The sequence below is a fragment of the Carlito syrichta genome, unplaced genomic scaffold (genome assembly GCF_000164805.1).
Source record: "Carlito syrichta isolate Samal-C Ts95f unplaced genomic scaffold, Tarsius_syrichta-2.0.1 Scaffold180901, whole genome shotgun sequence".
Classification (NCBI taxonomy): Eukaryota; Metazoa; Chordata; class Mammalia; order Primates; family Tarsiidae; genus Carlito; species Carlito syrichta.
In genome coordinates this window covers 127,047-150,780 of record NW_007124997.1, presented here as the reverse complement: position 1 = coordinate 150,780, position 23,734 = coordinate 127,047, and the positions used below count along the sequence as shown (strand labels likewise).

General features: G+C 40.7%; 1 protein-coding gene across 1 annotated transcript in view; it reads right to left on the bottom strand.

Moving 5' to 3' along the window:
* The window catches only part of ADCY2 (adenylate cyclase 2), a 314,510-nt gene that overhangs the window by 189,656 nt on the left and 101,120 nt on the right, over positions 1-23,734 (bottom strand). Inside the window, exon 2 of the mRNA XM_008051507.1 lies at positions 9,571-9,720. Coding sequence (XP_008049698.1) covers positions 9,571-9,720 — 150 coding nt within the window. The remainder of the gene's footprint in view (positions 1-9,570; positions 9,721-23,734) is intronic.

Genomic DNA, 23,734 nt, shown 5'->3' with positions numbered 1-23,734 from the left:
GCATCCCTTCCTTAGAATTAATCAATGACTCAGAATAAAACACATTTGGAAAAATATGTAATGTAATAAACGAGAAACAATAGGCAGTTTAAAATGTATTGCCCAAGATGCCATATTAAGATTTGTAATACAACTTTGATTTCCATCATGGGCAAAGAAAACCTTGAGCAAAGATTCCTCTCATTTCTTGGCTCCTCTTTGTGACTCTACATGTCAAAAGAGTTGGTGAAGCTCACTCCATGACCTTCCTTACCCTCCATCTTCTCCTCATCACCTTGTCTGACCTCAATCATTTTAGAGCATCCACTCCACTAAAATTGTATCATCCAGGCCACTGGTGACTGCCATTTTGCAAAGACCATGGTCACTTCTTCAACCTCTTTTCATTATGACTCTTTCAGCATTTGACTATATTGACCATCATCCCCTGCACACCTTCTTCTCTTGGCTTCTATTGAACAACCTTGGCTTTTGTCCTGCTATAGTGAATTTCTATAATTTATGTTGCCTGAGCATCCACTTATTTTCTTTCTTTCTTTCTTTCTTTCTTTCTTTCTTTCTTTCTTTCTTTCTTTCTTTCTTTCTTTCTATCTATCTATCTACTTATTTATCTATTAATTAATTTGACTCAGGATCTCACTCTGTCACCCAGGCTGGAGTGCAATGGCACAATCACAGTTCACTGCAGTCTTGACCTCCTGGGTTCAGGTGATCCTTCCACCCCAATCTCCCAAGGAGCTGGGTCCATAGACCCTGCCCTCACGCCTGCCTACTTTAAAAATTTTTTTTTAATAGAGATGAGGTCTTGCTATGTTGCTCAGGCTAGTCTTGAACTCCTGGGCTCAAGCAATCCTCTTGCCTTGGCCCCCCCAAAGTGCTAGAATTATAGGCATGAGTTACTGCGGCCAATCTTGTGAATCTATTTCAAACATAAATTGAATTTTGTCATACCAGAAGCAGACCCTAACCATCCTTGACAGTTTCCATTTCTCCACCTCCTCCTAATTCCTCAGTGTGGCTAATTCAGACGTTTCTCTTATACACAGCCTCCTGGTACTACTCTTATACACAGCCTCCTGGTAACTACTTCCTTATGGAAGAGCTAGATACATCCTATTCGTCTCACCCCAACTAATCCCCCCAACACCCACATGGACTGCTCAGATTTGTCACAGTGACCCCCTCTCAGTCACAGTGTGAGCCCAAGAAACTCATGTCTGCTTGGAATAAACCCACCAATTAGAACTCTTCAAGTGAAACCTGGTTGATTAATACCCTGGACCCAAAAATAAAGACTTTGTCCCACAGCTCACTTGGTTTCTCTTTCTTTCTCTCTTCCCCCACCCGCTTCTCTCTCTCTCTCTCTCTCTCTCTCTCTCTCTCTCTCTCTCTCTCTCTCTCTCTCTCCTGGAGAGTAGCTATCTTGATAGGAATAAACTGGATATAGGTCAAACAAGAGCCACACAGGTGTCTGCCAGAATAAAAAAACTTCCTGTGAGAGGACACCTGGTCACAGGTTGGACACTTAGGCATTAGACCATTTGCCAGGATAAAATATAACCCATGAAAGGCACATTGTAAACACCCATGATAAAGCCCCCAAGGGTCCTGTCAGGGCAGGCCTAGAGTTCATAGCTCCTCTCCTGAGAGAGACCTCAAGACCAGATGAGAGAAAAATATTATCAGCTGTATAATTGGTTGCTTTTCCTCAGTGATTCGGGTTTGTTCATCTTCCTGCTCAAATGTTGGTGTGCTTTGAGGTTTAGCCCTGGATGCCTTTTATCTTTTCTAATCATACTCTCTCCTTAGGGAATCTCATTTGTTCCTGTAGCTTTAAATACTAACTATATACTGATCGCATCCAAGTTCACATCGTTAGCTCCAGATTTTATTTACAACTACCAGCTTGGCAACTCCCCTGGGATATGTAATAGGCATCTCAAAATTAACTGCTCAGATCTCAACTCTTGATTTCCACTCTACCCTCATCTCCCAGTAAAAACTGTGTCTGAAGACTTTGAAATGTTAGATGCAGCATGTCAACCGTCATCCAGTTGCTCAAGTTTAAATCCCAGAAAACTCTCTTGGTTATTTTATTTTTCTCTCACTAAACATCTAATCCAAAAGTAATTCCTATGAATTCAATTTAAAAATATATTCTGAATTTGTCCATTCTCACCCAAGAAACTCCCATCTCTAGTCTGTACTAGCACTATGACTTCTAAGGGGTCACCATGCCAACACTCCTTCCTTCTACAACCCATCCTCTACTAGGACATCTCTCTCTCCAACTCTCCTCTGTCTCTGTGTTACTCAAACAGGCTAGTCTGGCTCCTGATCTGAGACCTTTGTAGTTCCCCCTTCTTTTGTCTAGATCACTTTTTGTCAGGTCCTCACAGGGCTAGGCTTTTCTGCAATTCTCATTTCAACTTAAATATCACATCCCCGGAGAAACCGCCCTGCCTGATTCCTCCAGCATGCTCCTCAACCTTCTCCCCAATGCTTTGTCACATTATCATCTTATATCATGAAAATTATGCGTTTGGTACATTATGGTCTGTCTCTTGTCATTAGAATTTAAGCACAAAGAAAACAGGAACCTTTAGTCTTGGGTACCTCTGTCTTCCCCATGCCCGAGACAGTCCCCAGCACATAACAGACGAAAACAACTGTGAATTTGGAATTCAATAGATAGAAGAAGTAGGTCTTTCTATACCCTGTATAATCCTGTGTTTAATGGAAAAAATATTTTTAAGAATACTATTGAATTTGAAAAGTGTATGAATGGGTTTATGTGTATAACATTACTTTACATGCTTCCTGGATTTCATTCTGAGTGTCTCATATAGTTCTGCATACTTTCACATTTGGGATAATATTAGTCTTGGAGGAATTTTCACATCCAGTGGCATATATATATTAAATGATCCATAATATGTAATATATTAAAGGACTCTTCTAGAGAAGTCTTAGAACAAAATTTTCTAAAATCTTGAGAAGACTCAGACAACCCTAAAAGGAAAGCCCCAAAGAGTAACTCCTTTTGAAAATGCATAAGCAATTAACAAAACTTTACAACTCATGAGTCCTCATTTCAATTTAGTATAGACATACATAAATATCTCTATTCAGTAAACATACCACTAATGCTTAGGTATCTGTATCTGTGACTGTGCCCATAGTAATATGCTATGAAATATGCATGATCAATAACTAACATTTTGAAGTCAGCTTTATGAAGATGAGCTCAAGATGCCCCTTTTCTCTCCTCCCATTAAAAGGTATAGCAGCCCATCTGTGATTACATTTGCAAGAAGAAAAATGGGAAGGCAGTCAGAGAATCGACACTTTGATTTTGGAGTTAGAGACACATTTTTCTTCTTTTTTTTTCTGTTTGTGACAAGTGTCAGAATATTGCTTAATAAAACTAGAGGACTGATTTGAGAAATCCTTTTTATTGGGTCTATTTTACTCATATAAAATAATATAAAACTTCCTTGAGTCTTTCCACTAGATAATGTTCTACCTAATAATACATTCTTGCCAGCATCAAAATACCTAATTGGAGAGTATTTTCCGTGAAATACTGAAAATTCCAGGGGCCTAAGAAATACCTAAACCTGGTGCTCTCCTTAGGATGCAACTTCCAGGTTTTTTGCTAACAAAGATTAGCTTGTGATAATCTGAAACAATATAGCATTTTCCAGGAGTTTCTTCAAAAAGACATGCAGAGATGGGGCTGGTAAAAATGTTTAAAACCACTCCCCACAAATGTTCACTCAGACAAAGCAGAAGACTTCTCTGTTTAACCTAGTTACCTCCAGGAAGGAGGAAGTTGATCCTGAGGGGATCTTTGGGGATGGCATGGCTAGCATAAAACACTTCCCTTGTCTCCCTTGCCTCAGCATGGTCACTTAAAATGTGGGCCCATGGTGGCAGTTGCTGCCTGTTGTTTAATGCTAGGGTATGAGAATTCAATAGCAAGACCAGCAACCCCCCCTGTCTTGGCAGGATATTATTTTGAATGCTGGAAAGACCACTGCTTAAAGTTGACAAGGGCTCAAGTAGAACCTCCATCAAAAGGTCCTTCATAGCCTGGAAAATCTTCAGTTAACATATTCCAGAGATCATGCCAAAAAACCCATGCAGAACAAACATGAGAGGTGGAAGGGCTCTGGCAGTCACACTTACTAACTGAGTGATCTTGGACAAGAGAGGCGGGCAGTCTTTTATTTGGCTTAAACGGGACACAAGGACTTAAAAATTGCAGTAGTGGTCACGCAAATATGTCTCCATCCTAATCCCTGGGAGCTGAGACTATGTTAGTTACATGATAAATCAGGAATTTTGCATATGTGATTGAGTTAAAGAAACTGAGATGGGAAGATTATTTTAGTTATCCAGGATAACCCAATGTAATTATAGGAGGCATAAGAGGAAGGAAAGAAGGTTGGAGTCAGAGAGAGGAAAGATGGTACAACAGCAGAAGTGAGAAGGAGAGAGAGAGAGAGAATTTGAAAATTCTATTGTGTCTGCTGGTTTTAAACATGGAGATGGGGTCTAGGAGCCAAGAAATGCAGGCAGCCTCTGGAAGCTCAAAAAGGCTAGGAAACGGATTCTCTCCCAGAAGCCTCCAGAAAAAAACTATCCCTACTAATACTTTGAGTTTAGCCCAGTCTATCTCTTCTAATACTTTAACTTTAGCCCACTGAGATTGGCTTTGGACTTGTAACCTCTAGAACTATAAGAAAGTGATTCTGTTTTTAAGCTGCCAAGTTGGTGGTAATTTGTTACACACAATAGGAATTTGATATCACAGTATACAGAAGTACTAAATACACTACTTGGGACATTACGAGAACTCACAGAAATATTAGTTGCTTCTAATGAAAGAGTTCCTATGAAAAAGTACCAAATTTAAGTAGGACAACTTCAAAAAGACTTTACTTAAATGGATTATAAAATACATTCAGTGAAGCCATTCTGTTCCCTGCTATGGCATCCGGCTCAAGATACCAACCATGGTCACACAAGGACGACTTGCTTGTTTCACTGAAGTTTGTGAAGAGGAAATCAATTTTGCATACAAAGAACAGCCAGGAAACCTACTGGTTCACTAATCCCACAGAAGGGCTCCCCAAGCCTCTTTTGACTAGCATTTTCCTCTGGAAGGCATATTCTGTCATGATCAGTCCTTGGGATGGTCCTAGATCAAGGTAGACCACATTTAAAACAGTCTTTATTTTAAAACAAAGACAATAGATACATTCAAGAGGGTGTATTTTATTATCTCTGTGAAATAGCAACCTTGGCTTTTACTTCTACAGAAACAACATTTATTTCAACTGCTGAGGCAGTTAGGAAACAGTGTTCTTGTTTTGCTCTGAATCCAGCTATCATCAATTCCTGAGAGTCGATTACATACTCTAGAGAGAAATGCTTGCTAAAGCATGCTTCCTCAGGTCCGTCCTGTCGCACTACACGGTGCTCAGGAAATGGCTGTGGCTTTTACTGCAGGATGTGAAATTCAAGACAAAATTCAAAACTCAGAAAGGTGGATATCTTCAGTTTCTAAAGGTAGCCTCAAGTCTAACGCAACACATTCCTTTTCCTACCTTGTGAAAAGTTATGATTTTTGTTCTTCATACCTGAGAGCACTTTCAGACAAGACCACAACTCAGAAAATCTCTCCCAATATGTTTTATTCTCTCCTCCTTTGAAATTTTATAGTACAAATGGTCACTTTATTCAAGCATTTTTTTTTTAAGTTGAACTCTCACTCAGTCACCCAGGCTGAGTGCAGTGGCACAATCACAGCTCACCGTAACAACAAACTCCTGGGCTCAAGCAAACCTCCTGCCTCAGCCTCCTGAGTAGCTGGAACTGCAAGTGTGTACCACTATACCTGGTTATTTATTTATCTGGAGAAATGAAGTCTTACTATGTTGTCTAGGTTGGTCTTGAATTTTTATGTTCAAGCAATCCTCCCGCCTCCACCTCTCAAAGTGCTGGGATTACAGATGTGGGCTCCTGGGCCCAGCCCAAGCATGAGTTTTAAACTACAGAAATTCATCTCATTTGTGTCTATGAAAATATCACAAAATATGAAGAAAAGAAAGCATGGGGCTCAGCAAGCATGGAAAGATTTCTGAATCCCTAGACAGGTCCCAATAGTAAGAAGAATATCAATTGTTTATCCCTTCCTGGTTGAGAGGGGCAGCTTCCTGGGATCACCTTTCATTTGCATGCCTCTCCAAGGATTAAGGACAGCAGGAAGTGGAGTATGAAATAATCCCAAGTAACTATTCAGGGTCACAGTCAGGCCCCACCACTAAGACAGTCAACTGACTCTGAAGCAACTGCCAACATGTAATTTAAAGTATACAGCATGACATTTTTCCAAACAGAGACTGAAACAAATAATATTCTGGCTGCTCAGTACATATGCCTTCTGAATGAAGAACTTTAAAAGACAAGGACATTACTATTCGCCATAGTTCGTGGTATAGGCAAGTAGGAAGTGACACGTGGAATCCAAGAGAAGTGACATGAGACCCAAGACCTTAGTTTGGTCTATGGCCCTGCTAGGCCTCATTGTCGCAGGGACAGCTCCCTTCTAAAGAGGTCACACAGACTGTCATTGGACAATTTTTAGTTTGTTTCCTTTAAATATACCAAATATACCAGATTATATCTAATTTGTTTTTTTAAAACCAGGATAATTTCTTGTTCCCATTTAATTACGTGCTGGTCTGAAAAAAATACAAGCATTTATTCTTATTCTGAAAATACATTTTCTGAAGCCTCTGGGCAACCAGACCCTGGAAGTGGACTTCCAACTTTTGTGACAAAATGCATTTGAGGTGTCCAATTATATTTCAATGAACATATTTAAGATAAGTTCTTATTTCACCAAAGAGCCCCTTTTCTCTTTGCTTATTTTAAAAAGAATCATTGGTTTCTCCTTCTAAAACTAGGAGATATATACCCTTCCAATGTCTCCATGATCCTCCCATAGTCTGTAACACTTCTGACACCACAGGGGTCCAGTTCTTGAATTATGCAAGATCAGAGTGGCCTGTCTGGCTACTTGGACCACTCAGTTCCCTGTGGCAAGGGGGGCTGTGTGCTTTTGGCTGGTCAGGTCTCTTCAGAGAAATATGAAGTGCGAGTGAGGTCAGCAGCCTGACACACTGCTTTTGTCAAAGCTGCTACTATAAATATTAGGTTATATAATCTGTCTACTTGGAATTTCAGTTCTCTGAAGCCTTGGTGCTATTTTGAAGTGTTTCTGGAGCTGATGAAAAAGAAAGTTAAGTATGTCTGTCTGGACCAACCTGCTCCAGTCTCTACTGCTTGAGAAAGTAAATTAACTCTCTCAAAACATTTGAATCCTAACATGCAGTACAATAGGAATACCCGTGAACACTAAGTGCTACTCATGAAAACTGTGGAATTTTCAAGAATCTGGATATCAACCATTACTGAACATAGGTGTACAAAGATTTACTGGATAACAGCCCTAAGCGAACAAGTACCTGTATACCTTAATGTTGAATCTAGAATTTAATATACATATAGACCAAAGAATTAAACATCAGTGACTGAATACTTTGTTATACAGGTCATAAGACACAAAGCAAAATTTAAAAACAAACCATAAGATTTGCTAATAATACCAGTGAAAAAACAATGCTTATGGCCAAATTCCAATAGTGCTCAGTAAATACATTTTGAATGAATGAACTGATATTCACGTTTCCAAAAAGGAATGCGATTACTATTCAATAGTCCATACACAAACAAAAGTCCAGTGCCAAAATTTAAAGGGTATTTCTCTGCTTTACCACCAAAATACATTTTGATGAAATTTAATAGAATGAACCGACTCAATACAATTTAACAAACAATAATTAAGCACCCACAATGTGCCAACTATGGCTAACAGCGTAGGTGTTTTGATGAATGCTCACAGTGAAGGGGAACACAGTGTTTGTAGACAGCCAAGTTGATTATTACCTTTACAGATGAGGTTTTGGTGAGAAACATACAGACCCAGGAAACACAAAGCTGTTCACATGGATGTCCGCCATTATCTGAAGTGAAGCAAGTCAAACACAGGTCCCTTTATGGCTTATTTCTGCCTGCTTTCCACCATCCTTAATGATACCACATGCTTTATTTACCACAACTCCTTGTCTTCACTTCTTAATTTTTGTAGTGCTTTCTTGCAGTCTGTGTATTTCCATGATGTACATTTCCATGCATCACCCACTCTAGGACAGTCTGACAACTACAACAACTAGCTCCTTACTAGACCCTCCTCCCTGACTCCAGTCACCTTCCTCAGGAGTGACTCTGTTATCTTAACCTGTGTGGGTATGATATGAAGTGCTGTGCTCATATTGCATTGGGGGGGCAAACTCTTGTCACGAGCACTAAGCAAAAGTGAGTGTCTTAACCAGGTGTTATTATTATTTGGAAGATCCAAATAATAAATATTACTTATAATATTTGTTATAATCCAAATAATAAATATTACTTGGATTTTCCCAGCCATGTGTTGACAACAGCTGAGGTGGATGATGGCTGGTGTAACAGACATGAATGTCTGGCGGGGGGTGATCCTGGGTCCTTGGGTCTGATGGCTGCAGGGAAAGTGGCCATCTGCTCTTTTGTTTATAACGTTGTGCTAGAGTTTGGATATTTGTCCCATCCAAATTTCACATTGAAATTTGGTCCCTGTTTTTGGAGGTGAGGCTTAATGGGAGGTGTTTGGGGCTTGGGGAAGACCCCTTATGATCTATTAGTTCTCCTAAGAGCTGATTGTTAAAAAGAGCATGGTACCTCCCTCCTCCCTCTCTTGCCATGTGGTCTCTGCCCATGGTGGTTCTGTTCTGCCTTCTGCCGTTAAGTAGAATCAGCCTGCAGCCCTCACCAGAAGCAGATGCTGGTGCCATGCTTTCTGTAAAACCTGCAGAAACATGAGCCAAACAAATCTCTATTCTTTTGAAATTACCCAGCCTCTGCAGCAAGCCGTGAGCATGCCACTGCACTTCAGCCTGGGCAACAGAATGAGACCCTCACTAAAAAAAAAAAAACAAATGGAGCTGGATTCGCTGTATAATACTATTGGCATAAAGGAACAGGACCTGCACCAAGAATATCATCATTTTTTAAAATGGGGATATATGTACATTATATCAAACATTTATCAAACATGTTAGCATGGGAGTCCATGAGAAAATGGAATAGGATGAAGGGAAAATAAAACAAAACAACATACACATACACACACACACACACACACACACACACACACACACACACACTCACACACTCACACACACACAAAAGAAGTTACCCAGTCTCAGGCATTTCTTTAGAGCATCACTGAGCCAACTAAAACAATACCTAAGTTCAGAGCCCTGAGCTGGACACAGGCAATCAGCTACTCAGGTTTCTTTCTGAAGCTCATGAATGAATGAATTCCACACTTGACATGAATAGAAACAGCATCATTTCTAGAAGACCTAAAATAATGTGAATGTAAGACGAAAAATGCATTACCTGCTGGCGCTTTTCAAATTCCAACTTGATTCGGGACTTGATGCAATTACACGTGTCCTGATATGTTTGCTGCAGAGCAAGCTCCATGAGGTGCTTATGGTAGGCGCCCGCCAGGTTCCCACAGATGAAAATGATCACATTGGCCAGGATCTAAAGAGACAGAAAGAGGTGCTCAATAGGGTGAGTGTTACTAGCTCCTGAATGGAATAAAAACCAAATGCACATTAGGAACAGTCTTCAGAGAGATAACTGCAGGAAATTAATTTTATTTCTGCTTCCAAACTAACGTTTTAATTTGTTTAACAGAAAGCATCAGTCTCCATCAGGGGTTCCATCTTTTCTTCGATCCATGCCCTGCAGTAGACGACTTTGCAGTCCCTCCTTTGACTTTGGGATCATGTCTTTGTTTTGGCTAATGTCATGTGGACAGAGATAGCCATGTGTCAGATCCATCTGGGGCTTAGAGAGACCTTTCATGTTTCAGGTCACTCCCTCATGGCTCATTAGAAAAATACGTGCCCTGATTACCCCACCAGTCTCCGGATGAGATACATGGAGCCAACCTGCAGCCAACCTGCAGTCACTGAGATGCCATGGTTGTTACACAGCATTATTAAGACACTAGGCGTCACATGCATATGCTGTGAGAGACGAGAAATGACTCAGTCGGCACAATGTACATTATTCAGGTGAATGGTCATACTAATCCCAGACATCCCCCACTATGCAATATATCCATATAATAAAACCGCACTTGTATCCCTTACATTTATACAAAACATAATTGCCTAGGCTGAGCCTGGAGGAGTGACATTTCAAATTATCTTTTGTTTATACAGAAATATGGTAGCCAAAACATAACACTCATTATTCTTTTGATGATAAAAACAATTCGTGTTCACAGAAATTTGGGAGGAAAACAGAAAAATATAAAGAAAAACTAAAAATAGTCCATAATTGTCCTCCTCAGGAAGAAGATTCCACTGCCCATATGGCCTTGCCTGCCCACTCCATTTTCCTCTGCAGTCTCAAAGTCGGTGCCGTACTTTGTTCTTTCAAGACCTCTATCTTGTTCGAAAAAGCTTGAGCTCTTGATGAATGTAGTTTTGTGCCTTGCTTTCATTTAACATTTCACCAAACCTTTTTTTTTTTTTAAGATCAGACAAATGATGCAGGAACAGGACTTTGAATCCTCAGCTAATATTCAGTTCTATGACTGCATCAATATCTAGTTATGTCCATATTGTTCAATACTTATTTTACTAGTATATTGTACATTTGCATTACGCTGTAGTGGTCAATCTCATGTATAAAGTTTTGGCTTCATATTTGACCAGTTCCTTAGACTCAATTACTAAAAATATACTGAGTCAAAAACTATGAATACATTTAAACTTTTTGATACATGTTGCAAAATTGCTCTCGGGAAATGTTCCATGTATATTCTCAGCAACAGTGTCTGACAATGGTCTTTTCGGCATGTTCTTACCAGATAGCACACTATTCTCCTAGAGCAAGCTCTTATATGTTCAGGGCTAGACCTACAGGTTGACCAGTGGGTGGGCAGACATACCTGGTTAAAATGCACCCTCCCTTCCACATGATTTAATCCTCACCTTCTCACCAAGACAGGCTGCTAGTGGCTTCAGTAACAAGGCAGAGCATTGGTCTTAAATGTCCTTTGCTCCTCTCTATGAGTCTCCTTCTAGCACAGGTCAGTTTATCACATCAATCACCTCACACATTGAGTAGGGGTGGCTGTGACTGGAACCCATCAGAGGAATTTTATTCCTAATCACTAAAGGTTAGGCATGACAGGACTTCCCAGAAATCATGACTGCCCTCCTTCTGCAGAGTGAAGTCACTCCTTCCAAGGATAGCAGGAGGAATTGACCTGAAGGGAAGGTTTGGGAGAAGGATGTGACTCTCTTCAGCCTAGCCCCCCCTCGCCCCCTCAGCAGGTCTTCCTCCCGAAGAGGGTGGTCACCCTCATGTCCTGTGTTCTCAGTCAAGCAGTGGACCTAATGGGTCCATGTGCACCTGTGCAGGGAAAAGCCTTCATTTCGGAACAGGGGGCTGGTTAGGAAAGATTATGAGAATATTAGCAAGATAATTTGTCCCTAACTACATTCTCCAAAGGGTTGTAACAATAAAAAAAAACAAAAGGTGACTTTTTCTTCTCTGTCTGGTGCCTTTGTCTATCTCTCAACAGGTTCTAAACAGAAGAAAAACAGTATTTTTTTTTTTTAATTTTAAAGATACAGAGTACAATTCAGGGTTATGTACATAAGTGATCACTGTACAGGAAAACAGTGATATTAACTGGTCTCCTACAGCCCTGGAAAATGGATTTTAGGGATAGAAGAACAAACCAGGACAGAGTTAGAAATAAGAAGAATGATGGGATGAGCTTCTCTCTCTGAATAAATGCAGATACTCTGTAGAAGAGAGGTCGAGAATTATGCAGACTAGAAAGGGGCTTCAACACTGCCCCATGCAAACTACTCTTTTCAAAGAGATTTGGAGCAGAGGATTTCCACATTCTCATTGCTAACCCTCCAAAAGTTCTTTGCTGCACCCATATTTTACTTTCTCTATTAGTACAGATGATTAAAATTTTTATTTGGTGTTGCTCTGTGTGTTTTATGTGTGGCATGTGCATGTGGCATGCATGTATGAGTGTGTAATCTGTGAGTGATAAATGCACGCAGCCTGCATACATGCACGTAATTTGTATGTGACATAGGTGTCCATCGGCACCCTGTTAATTATGTCCTGCCACACTTTGCTTCTGCAAAATGACCTTCTGCTTTGCAGAAGTTTTAACAAGCTTCTTTAGAACTTGTTATTGCTGGATACACTTTGAAGACTGGTGAACCAAAGGACACAGGAAATGAAAAAAGCCAATGCAAACCATGCTGCTCAGGACTAGGAAATATTCATGGCTTATTAGGTGTAGCTGAAATAATAAGAAAAATAACTGAGTGATTATTCATGAGAGTTGTTTGTCTTCCTCCCCCAAAAAATGACTTCAAAGCAACACAGTCAACATTTTTAGGGAGTAAATTTCTCCACAATAAAAGCAGTGTAAGCAGCAGGACTGAATGGAGTCATCACCTGCCCCTGGCCTCCCGCGGCAAGGAATAAGGAAGGAGCACTTTGATAACAAAACTGAAGCCCCACGGTGAACCCCCACTTGGAACAGCAAGTGCTTGCTGTCTTATCTGTTTTCTTCCTAGAATTCCCCTCCCCACATATTTCCTCTGAGTTCTCCCGGCCTGGAGGGCCTTGTTGCAACAGAACATTTGGTCCTGTGTGTCACAGTTCTGTCCTTGATTGCCATAGGCTTTTCTTCCTATATGCTGGAACAGCATGTTGGGGAACTGCCGCCATGTCAGAGCTCTGATTGTGGACTGAAGTCAGGGTCCCCATGCCGCTGGGCCCAAGGCACACTGCGATGTGGCTAACCTGTCAAAATTTCTTGTCCCTTAAGAAGTTCCCCAACTTTCAATTAGACGCGTGTCCTACCAAAGCAAGAAGAGACTCTCTGGAGAGCAAGTGGCTTCTCTCTCATTATTCCCCATCCTCCCTCCAGTATTCTCTGATGGCCATGTTATATTGGCATATTTGCATTATCATGGAAGTTAAGGAATGACAACGTTCTTTGAGTTATTCATTCTGGATGCTGCCTTGCTTCAGATAAAGGAAATCTGAACCCCTCCTGGCTATAGATAATGGGAGAGAATGAATTTACTGATTTTTATTTATGTATTCAAAAGAAAATGTTTAAGAAATAAGCAACTTAGAGCTTTAATGCCAAGTAAAATATGAAATTTATTTTCTGATGGAAAACATCAAATTATAAGCTTTTTCCTGACATCCAGTTTCATTCTGCAATACTGTGCTCTAAGGTTAATAGAATTGACCTTGATATTGTAATAATGACACATATCTACAGATGTGATTGATATCCTAAAACATTTTTCTTTCAAAATGGTGCATTTATATAATGACTTTATATGAAACCTAGGGCACTGAGGGAGTGATGAGGTTAAGATTTTCTTTTCAAAAATAACATCAAAGCATTCTATTTTCTAGAAGACTGTTAAGCAGAACATATTACAAACAACCCTATTTTCGCAGGGTTGAGTTTGTTGCATAACATCATATCATCTTGATGTCTTCTTTTATCTTGTGGCTTCATTTAGCTAACTCTCACATCTGTCAGAAAACAGGGGGAGAAAGCCTGGCCTCCCATGAGATGTCTTGGAAGAAAATAAATTGTTTAAGGTAATAACACCAGTCAAGGTTTACCCCAAAGATCAAAACCAGGCCTTAAAATAGAGCACACAAATCATCTGGAACCTGCAAGTGGAGCCCTGCCAACTGCCAGAGATGCTGGTCGTCACCGCGGCTCCCAACTCCCAGACTTTGCTTGATGGAAATGTGAGATGATTTGTCCACACTTCTTGGGGACTCTCAGAGGACGCAAATTAATCAACCCTGTGCTGGTGTTGTCTACCAGCAAATTCTAATTTTGCTTCATTCTTATTGATCACCATTGCTCTTCCACATATACCTTACACAGGAGGGGACCCCATAATTTACTTACACAAAATTGTGTATTTATTCTTACACGTTTAAACTTCAATCACCTTCAAAGTGCTACCCGATTGATGCCACTGCTCAAAACAGTTTTTGAATTTGTTAATTTTGATGCCTTTTAGTGCTTCTGCTCTTTTTTGTTTCACCTCTCCCACACCAGCAAAAAGTTTCCCTTTGAGGACTCTTAAAATCCAGAAAAACAAAAACAAAGAAAGTCACCTGGGGCCAGATCGGGTGAATGAGAAGAGTGGGGCACAGAGGTCGAGCCATCTGGGGTCAAACACTGCTCAACACTCAGTGCAGTGTGTGCAGGCTGTTTGTGTAAATCACCCATCATGAAATGGGTAAACGTGTTGAATCTCCAAAGGAAAAAAAATTTTTTTCACTGAAGCTGAATGTAGCCTCTCACAACTCTAGCTGGCACACTGATGCTGATGGGTTCCTAGATCACTTCTTACCTAGCAGGGGAAGCTTGTACTACAAGGGGCCCGACCTCCAAAAGATAATTCTAGTTTTTTGCAGGGGTTCCCACCCCTAACTTTTCATCTTCACAAGAGTACAGAAATCAACACAACCAGAAGAATGGACTTGTTTTATTATTTCAACTTACAAGCCAGGAAGCAGATCAAAAAATTCAGGGCCTGAAAGCCTGGACCCATGCCAGGCAAGGCCCTTGAGACTGCCCCAGTTCAGGTCAGATTTTTCCAGCAAGATAAGACCCTCTACTAGGGTGTGGGGATGGGTATTTCTGAGGAATATCTAAAAAGACATATGTTACTTTGGAAAAAAACAACCTGTATTTGTTCTTTATAAAGCATTTGCATGTATCTCATGCTACACAGTGCTTCCATCATTTAAAGTTATTTTAAGTAACTGGTTGTGCATATGTGTCTGTGAATGTTTAGAGGAAAAAAGAGTCAGGCTATTCCTAACTATGTCATGTGACCCAATGTGTGACCCACCTGAGGATTATTTCACCTGGGAAGAGAACATTTAAAGGTATCAGATCACTGTCTTCAAACATTTGAAGAATTACCACATGGGGTTAGGTGACCACTCAGTCCCCTTCTGACTCTGATATATTATGCATTTTAAAGAAACTAACATAACAAGTCCTTATCTTATGTTGGGATGGCAAACAAAAATGGCCCAGCACACTCATGCTGAGGGTGAGGTAAGCCTCCTGGCAATGACAGAAAAATTATCCTCAAGGGATGGTGTCCCTTAAGGATGGTTTTTCTGTATGAACTAACTGCCCAGTGTCAAAGGAGAAAAGATAGAGTATTTGAAACAGGTCATCCACTTAAAACAAAGCAGATCATAAATATGCAAAAACACCAATTACAAGTGAAAGGAAAATAAAAGAGAAGACAGAAAATTGACGAAGAGAGCTGAGGATAAATATTCAGCAACCTTACCATACCGCTTACACACCCAATTTGGCTTACATAAGGCAGTGCTCTTGCTTGGGAGAGAAAATGATCAGGTGGAATTTTCCTGAACTGATCTCTTAAACATGGTGGTAGAGAATCCCAGTCCATCCCCTTATCTCTTCTTGCAGCCCCTTGCTATATGCTGTGGCCTTGGAATTTCTGGGTTTTTATTTCTATTAGTCATTTAGTGAAAATGAAAACCACTGTGCTTTGGTGGATAACAGTCAATAATCTTTAGATCATTGCTAGACTCTTCTAATTTGAAATCCCTCCACATGAAAGGAGTTGAGTCAGAAAGAAAGGCATAAAACTGAAAGACCAACAACCTCAGCCTGGGTGTTATCAAGGTTAGGAGAGTGGAATGGGAAATTAAGAGTCAAGTGCAATTTGATTTTCTATAGAAGTTGCCATTCCAAAATAGATAGTATGGTTAGTCATGATTATTATTTTCATTATTCTCTGTTACACTACACCTGACGTTAATAAGTCTTTTTTTTTGCTTGGTTTTTTTTTTTTTTTTTTTGAGTTGGAGTCTCACTCTGTCGCCAAGACTGGAGTGCAGTGGTATGCTCCCGGCCACCACAACCTCGACCTGCAGGGCTCCGGTGATCCTCCTGCCTCAGCCTTCCAAGTAGCCGGAACTACAGGCGCACGCTACCACACCAGGCTAATTTTTGATTTATTATAGAGACGAGGTCTCGCCAAGTTGCCCGGGCAGGTCTCGAACCCATGGGCTCAGGCAATCCACTTGCCTCAGCCTCCGGAAGTGCTGGGATTGCAGGCTGAGCCTCCGAGCCCGGAATAGCAGACGTCATATTATTTTTCCAGCTATATTTGGAACGAAGGGTTAAATGATCTTACACATAAATAGGGCTCAAGTCTGGTATGATAGATGAAAATGAAGGGTGGCAGCTTGCAGAGTTCTTTGCTCTTCTCAGAAATGCTCCAACAGCTCATTAAAAGCCAACTGGAAGAGAGGAGCCTAGAAGAGTCTCAGATCTGGAAAGAAAGTTCCTCCCACAAATTAAGTCATTGAGAACACAGCTTCCCTCCTTGAAGGAAAACCCGAATTAACCACACAGAAATCCAAACTTGTACTTCTCAGCTCAGTGATTGCAATCTTGAAATTGATGGGAAGAAGGCTGGCTTGATAAAGAGTTTAAAACAAGAGAAAGGAAAAAACAAAACAAAACAAAACAGAACATTTCCAGTATATTTAGAACTCCATGGAAGACAACAACATAAGCCTCACTCCATGAAGATTTATGGGTCCATCTACTTTCTGCAGGGGAGTGTGCTGTCACCCTGTTGGCTCTCCTGTCTATTCCCTCTTTGGCTTCCGGCATTCAGAACAATCTTAGCTTCAAGATTTAGCTCTTTTTCCGCTATAAGAAGAAAGAAGACCAAACAATTGAGTTGTATGGGGAAGCTACAAAGATTAAAAACAGAAAGGAAAAAGAACCACTATAATCAAGTTACATGATGAAACAGCCTTAGAGTCACATAGAGCATTACAGGGAGAATTCCACGGGAGATTTATTAGGCTTTTATGGTAAGTTAAAACACAGGGGAGTGCTATCACCATGACTCCTCTTCCACTTCCCTTGTATTTAAAATGGGGCCAGGCCGGGTTCAGTGGCTCAGCCTGTAATCCCTGCGCTTTGGGAGACCGAGGTGAGTGGATTGCCTGAGCCCACGGGTTCGAGACCCACCTGGGCAACTTGGCGAGACCTCATCTCTACAATAAATAAAAAATTAGCTGGGCGTGGTAGTGCACAACTGTAGTTCCAGCTACTGGGAAGGCTGAGACAGAAGGACTGCCGGAGCCCAGCAGGTCCAGGCTGCAGTGGAGCTCCAGTCTGGGTGATAGAGTGAGACTCCAACTCAAAAAAATAAAAAATAAAATAAAATGGGGCCAGTAATTTCCTTTTCAGCATTGACCTATTCTGCAGGCCATGTCTGTAGAGCAATGTTATCAGAACTTTTTCTCCCTACCTCCTTCTGTCTCAGCACAGCCCCAAGCCCAATGCTGAGGGCACCTGAGACTATAAAGCCCTTTGGTGAGTTTCATCTCTGCCCAGTCGAACATTGTCTTCTGACCCACAGCCTGCTGCCACAGAGATGTCTGGATAATTACATCTGACATTTTGTCAGCCAACAAATCAATGCCTAACTGAACTTTACATCTCTACCAATACACGATAAAAGTCATTATCTCCTTGGTCTTTGTGAGTCCAGATAGCTAAATGAGTGTTAATTATTCCAGAGATATTCTACCTGCTTAGTCCAGAACTTAAATGACCAAGTGGTTCTGCATCTTCCAGAGGGCTTATTAAGTGTTGGTCTCTGTGTCTTCTCAAACCCTCTCTTGCACAGTAATGACACAACAGGAGGACACATTTTAAGTGATGCATCTCAATACTTTTCAAAATCTTAGGAAAATGTAACAATATACTAATTACAATAATTTTACTAACCTTAAATCAGCTCACAGATTTGTGCCAACCAATATACAATTTGCCTTGTTTTAGTAATTTCAATGAACTTCAATTTGAAAAAAATAAACAAATTTTAAGACACGTTAGTTCAGACTTTTCACTAATGTAGACAGATGGCTTCTGTAATTAACCTGAATCAATGAAGTTTAGATTCATATGAACACCCTCCCATAATTCTGTTCATTCGTCACTACTTAGTAGATGACACATTTGATCCACACTCACTTATTTAAAAATTTAGAAGCTGACAGATATTCAGATTCATTTAAAAACATAATCAAGGCTATTAGAGACTCCAACTAGGTTTAGGAGAAAATGATATTCAATCTTACGGTGAACACAAGAAATAAGTACGAGGGTAGACCCCCCCCCCAATAAAAGGAAATTATCTTGTGGAGGGCAGGTCCCTTGTAGTCCAGACTTTCTCCGTGGAAATCGGCATCAGTGTACCAGCTGGTGCTGTTGTGAGACACTGTGTTTGGTTTCGGTGAATTTTTTTAAAATTATTCTTTCAATGCGTTTTTCCATGAGGGGTGATTTATAAGTGTACCTGCTCATGCTGTGTTGAGTGTTCAGCATTTTTGGACCCCAAATGGCACGACCTCTATACCTCACCCTCCATTTTTTCTCAATATCTCCATGAGCAATTTTTTTGTTTGTTTTCCCAGATTGAAAAATATCCTCTTAGGGAAATGTTTTGCCCATGTGGAAGAGGTGAAACAAAAAACAAATGGGAGAAGCACTAAAAGGTATCAAACTCGATGAGTTCAAAAACTGTTTTGCGCAGTGGAAAAAAGTCTCAATAGGTATATTGCATCAAATGGAGAGTACTTTGAGGGTGGCTGAAGCTTAAACATGTAAGACTAAACACACAATTTTTTATAAGTAAATTCCAGATTTTTGGGGGGGTCCTCCTCCTATTTCCCCTTTACTAACATAGCACACAAGGAGGAATAAATGCATGGGAGAATTCTTTGTGTTGCTATCCTATTTTCAACTAGCACTGTGCCCTACTTATAACCTCATTTATAATCTACACAATAGAAGATACATTTCGAATTAAAACCAAGTGTGGTGTGCCCTGCTGATTATGACAGAATAAGAAAACACCTGATAAAAGTAAATGGATCTAAATGTAGATATCTAATGTAACATGACAAATGAAGAATGGGATTGCATGTAGGTATAGGAATAAAAACACAGGGATGGGTGGCCAATCTGGCCTGTGAATTTAAACATGATATTAGCAAGTGCATTCATAGGGAAGTGACAGATTGCAAAATCCTGTGAAATCGTCATGGACTCCAAATAAAGGAGAAAAACAATGAGAGCTGAGATTCCCAGGCCTACTTTGAATTGGAATACATATTGGTCTGACCGAAAAATGCTGCAGAAAGATGCAGTGTAATTTAAAAAGGATGAATAACTGAACCCATTTGCAAACTGTACAATAAAAGAAGTCTATTGCAGACTTAACATTGATTGTTCCATTAATAATCCTAATTAAGAAAGGACATGCCTGGAAGGGGCTTCCTTGATAGAACCAAAGGCTGAAAGCAGCATCTCCCCAAAGTGTAGTTTGGGAGATGCCTTAACCACCTCCCTTCCTTTCTTCAAGTATGTTTTCCTATAGACTCTCTTTTTTTTTTGAGTTGGAGTCTCATTCTTGTTGCCCAGGCTGGAGTACACTGGCACGTTCATGGCCACCACAGTCTCAACCTGCTGGATTTAGGTGATCCTTCTACCTCAGCCTTCCAAGTAGTTGAAACTACAGATGCATGCTACCATGCCCAGTTATCCTGTAGACTTTCTGCAAGAATGCAAAGACAATATTTTAAACCCATTGACACCATACTCTGACTTTTGGACAATTTCTATCAGAGAATATATATTAGCTTTGCCCCAAATGCCAAGTAACACCTCATGTTCTCCCAAATAGACATGCCTGCAGCTGCCTTCCCCAGTCAACAGCACTTAATGGCCATAGTAAAAAGGAGTGGACTTTGCTAAATGTGTGTATTAGTCTTCTAGGGCAGTTATAACAAAATACCACACACCGGGTGCTTAAACAACAGACACGTATTTTCTCACAGTCTGAAGGCTACGGTCCAAGGCCAAGGTGGAGGTAGGTCTGGCCGAGGCCTCTCTCCTTGGCTGTCAGATGGCCGCCTTCTGGTTGTATCCTCATGTCTCAGCACACTTTGTGCTTCTATCACAGAATGCCACAGACTGGGTAATTTATAAGCACAGAAATGTATCAGCACACAGTTCTGGAGACTGTAAAGTCCAGTATCAAGGTGGCCAGGGTTGATAATTCCAAGATGGTACCTTGAAAGCTGCAGCCTCTGGAGGTAAGGAAGGTTTTGTAACCTGACAACTCCTGTGCTCTCATGGTCTACTTACCTCCTAAAGGTCACATCTCTTAATACTGTTACAATGACCATTAAATTTCAGCATGAGTTTTGGCGGGGACAAACGTTCACAGCATAGCATCTCACGTGGTCTTTTCTTCGTGAAAAGAAAACACATCTCTGGTGTTTATTTCTGTGTCTTCATCTCCTCTTCCTATAGGGACACCAGTCAGACTGCGTTAGGGTTCACCCTAGTGATCTCATTTTACCTTAGTCGCCTCTTGAAAGGCTGGTCAGGTTTCAACATATAATGGGGAGGGAGCGCACAAGTCAGACTATAACAACATGATACTGAGTTTTAAGAACATTTTATTTATACGTCACAAGAGAATCCACTTAAAAGTTAAAAGCAGAAAGTCAAATGTGCTGAAAAGAAATAAACAAGCAGCCCCATTACAAAGTAGACAAAGATATAAGTAGACAGTTCTCAAAAGAAGACATACAAGCAACCAACAGATCATGAAAAAATGCTTAGCCTCATTAATCATCAAAGAAATGCAAATTAAAACTACACTGAGACCAGGCTCGATGACTCAGTCTGCAGTCCCAGTACTGTGGGAGGCCGAGGCAAGAGGATTGCCTGAGCCTGCAGGTTCAAGACCCACCCGAGGAACTTGGCAAAACCTCATCTCTACAATAAATCAAAAATTAGCCAGGCATGGTAGCATGCTCCTGTAGTTCCAGCTACTTGGAAGGCTGAGGCAGAAAGATCGCCGGAGCCCAGCAGGTCGAGGCTGCGGTGGCTGTGATTGTGCCACTGTCCTCCAGCCTGGATGACAGAGTGAGACTTCAACTCAAACAAAACAAAATAAAACAAAAAAAACCACAGTGAGATGCCACCTAACTCCAGTCAGGATGGCTATTATCAATAACTCAAAAAACAGCAGATGCTGGAGGGGATGCAGTGAAAAAGGAACACTTTTACACTGTTGGTAGGAATGTAAACTAGTATAGCCTATGTACAAAACAATGTGGCAATTCCTAAAAGATCTAAAAATCAACCTTCCACATGACCCTGCAAACCCCCTACTGGGAATATACCCAGAAGAACTCAAATCACTCTATAAAAAAGATACCCGCACACGTATGTTTATCGCAGCATTGTTCACGGTAGCAAGAACATGGAACCAACTGTGCTGCCCATCAAAAGAGGACTGGATAAAAAAAATGTGGTACATATACACAGTCGGATATTATGCAGCCATAAAGAAGAATTAAATCATGAACTTCACAGCACCCTGGAGGAACTAAGAGTCTATAATACTGAATGATCTTTCACAGAAACAAAGAACTGAGTATGGCATGTTCTCACTCATAAGCAGACCTTGAACAATTATGGTAATGCTATAAGAAATGGATTGGCAGCAGCAGGAAACTGCAGGGAGGGGGGCGGGAAAGCGGAATTGGCAGTAGTGGGAATCTGCCTCGGGAAGTGGGGGCACACCTCATCAACGAGGGCACCTGCATAATGAACATTTGTATACCTAATCCTGAATTGTACCCCACTTCTTTAAAATAAAAACATTTAAAAAAGAAAAAAACAATAAAAGCGGGAAGTCTCAGAAACTTGGGGCTTGTAGTTCTTTCGCAGAAATGACACAGACCGTGGATAATGGTTTTAAAAGAACTGAGATGACACGTTTATCAAATCACTTCATTCCTTCCACAGACATTCACTGAGCATTTATTTATAACCAATTAAATTTTATACACCCCCTCCCCAAAATCAATGTCATTGGAATAAGTGAAATAAAATAACCCAACAAAGCAAGCCAACAAACTTGGGTGATGCAAAACAAGCTTCTCAAGAGTTGAGCAGGTGAGATTTTAATTGTAGCCCCTGGATTCTCAGGATAATGGCCATTAATGCTCTATCACTAGGAGCCTCATTATCTAGTTTTCATATGAGAACATAAGGTGTTCATGGTTGAGGGAAGAGGGGTGATGAACTGAGCATGCTCCCTATCACTATATTATAAAGCTTATTTGTAAAAATAAAGCCTCTAATTCAGAGGTTCCCAAGCTTTCTGTGTTCATAATGCCCTTATTGCTTCATTAACTTTTTAAAATAATGCTCCTAGACCAAAAAAAATCCTTACCAGTTTTGTTTACTCTGTAGCATGGTCAAAACAACTTCAGTCCTATGCCCTCACTACTTCATAGCAGTTGCACAAAACAACCAGCATTACCATCTATTGAAATAAAATACAACATTTTAATTTCATTCTTCAATAACTCCTGTGACACACGCATTGGCTGTCAGTGGCCAATGTGTCCACTGAGCGTTGCAAAATTTCACAGAACTTGGATTCAGATTCCATGCTGCCACCTGCATCTCCTGCTGCATCTTGGTTTCTGCATGGTGCTGGTTTCTGTGCCTATGGCAACACGCAGAAACCCAGCATGGCAAAGGTATGACATCAACAGAGGAATGCAGTGTGATCTGAGGTTGAAATCAGAAACTACCTCGAGAGCAGTCTGAACAATGTCTGGCAGATGCTGAGTGCCACTGTATTTCCCCAGAACATTTAAAATATCCTGGAACGTCTCTGGGTGTCTTGGCGCATAATTTGAAAACTATATCACTAAGGAAATGGGGCTTCAATAAAGTAAATAAAGACATTAATGAACTGAATAAAATAATTGGTGTTATTACGATTACAATGGAATTGCTGGGCATGGTGGCACATGACTGTAATCCCAGCTACTCAGGAGGCTGAGGCAGGAGGATTGCTTGAGGCCAGGAGTTTGAGGTGAACCTGGACAACATAGCAAGATCCCATCTCTAAACAAAATTTATGAAGGACTTGCCAAAGTGTCTTTTGTAAACTTTGAGAAAATAGCAGTACTTCCTCCCTGTGCCCACTTGTCTTGCTCTGAGACAAAAAGCAGCAAGCTAATATATTCCAGGAGTCCAATTTCAGTCCAGTTCTCACTTTCAAAAGATGCCAAAAAAGAAAAAATCTCATGAAGTGACCATGTAAAAAGCCATTGGTAGGCATCAGGAAAAACAGCAAGGGATTCAGAAGTACTCCAGGTCTAGCAACAGAGGCATTGCTACTACCTGGAGACCTGAGGAGGCAAGGGGAGGGAGACATTGCTAGAATCTGGAGAAAGAATCTGGAGATAGAATATGGGAGAGTTGGTTGCCCAGCAGGGGCTAGCAGGAACAAAGTGTCTTGGCGAAGAAGGTACTGAGGGCTCAACTCTTGACCTC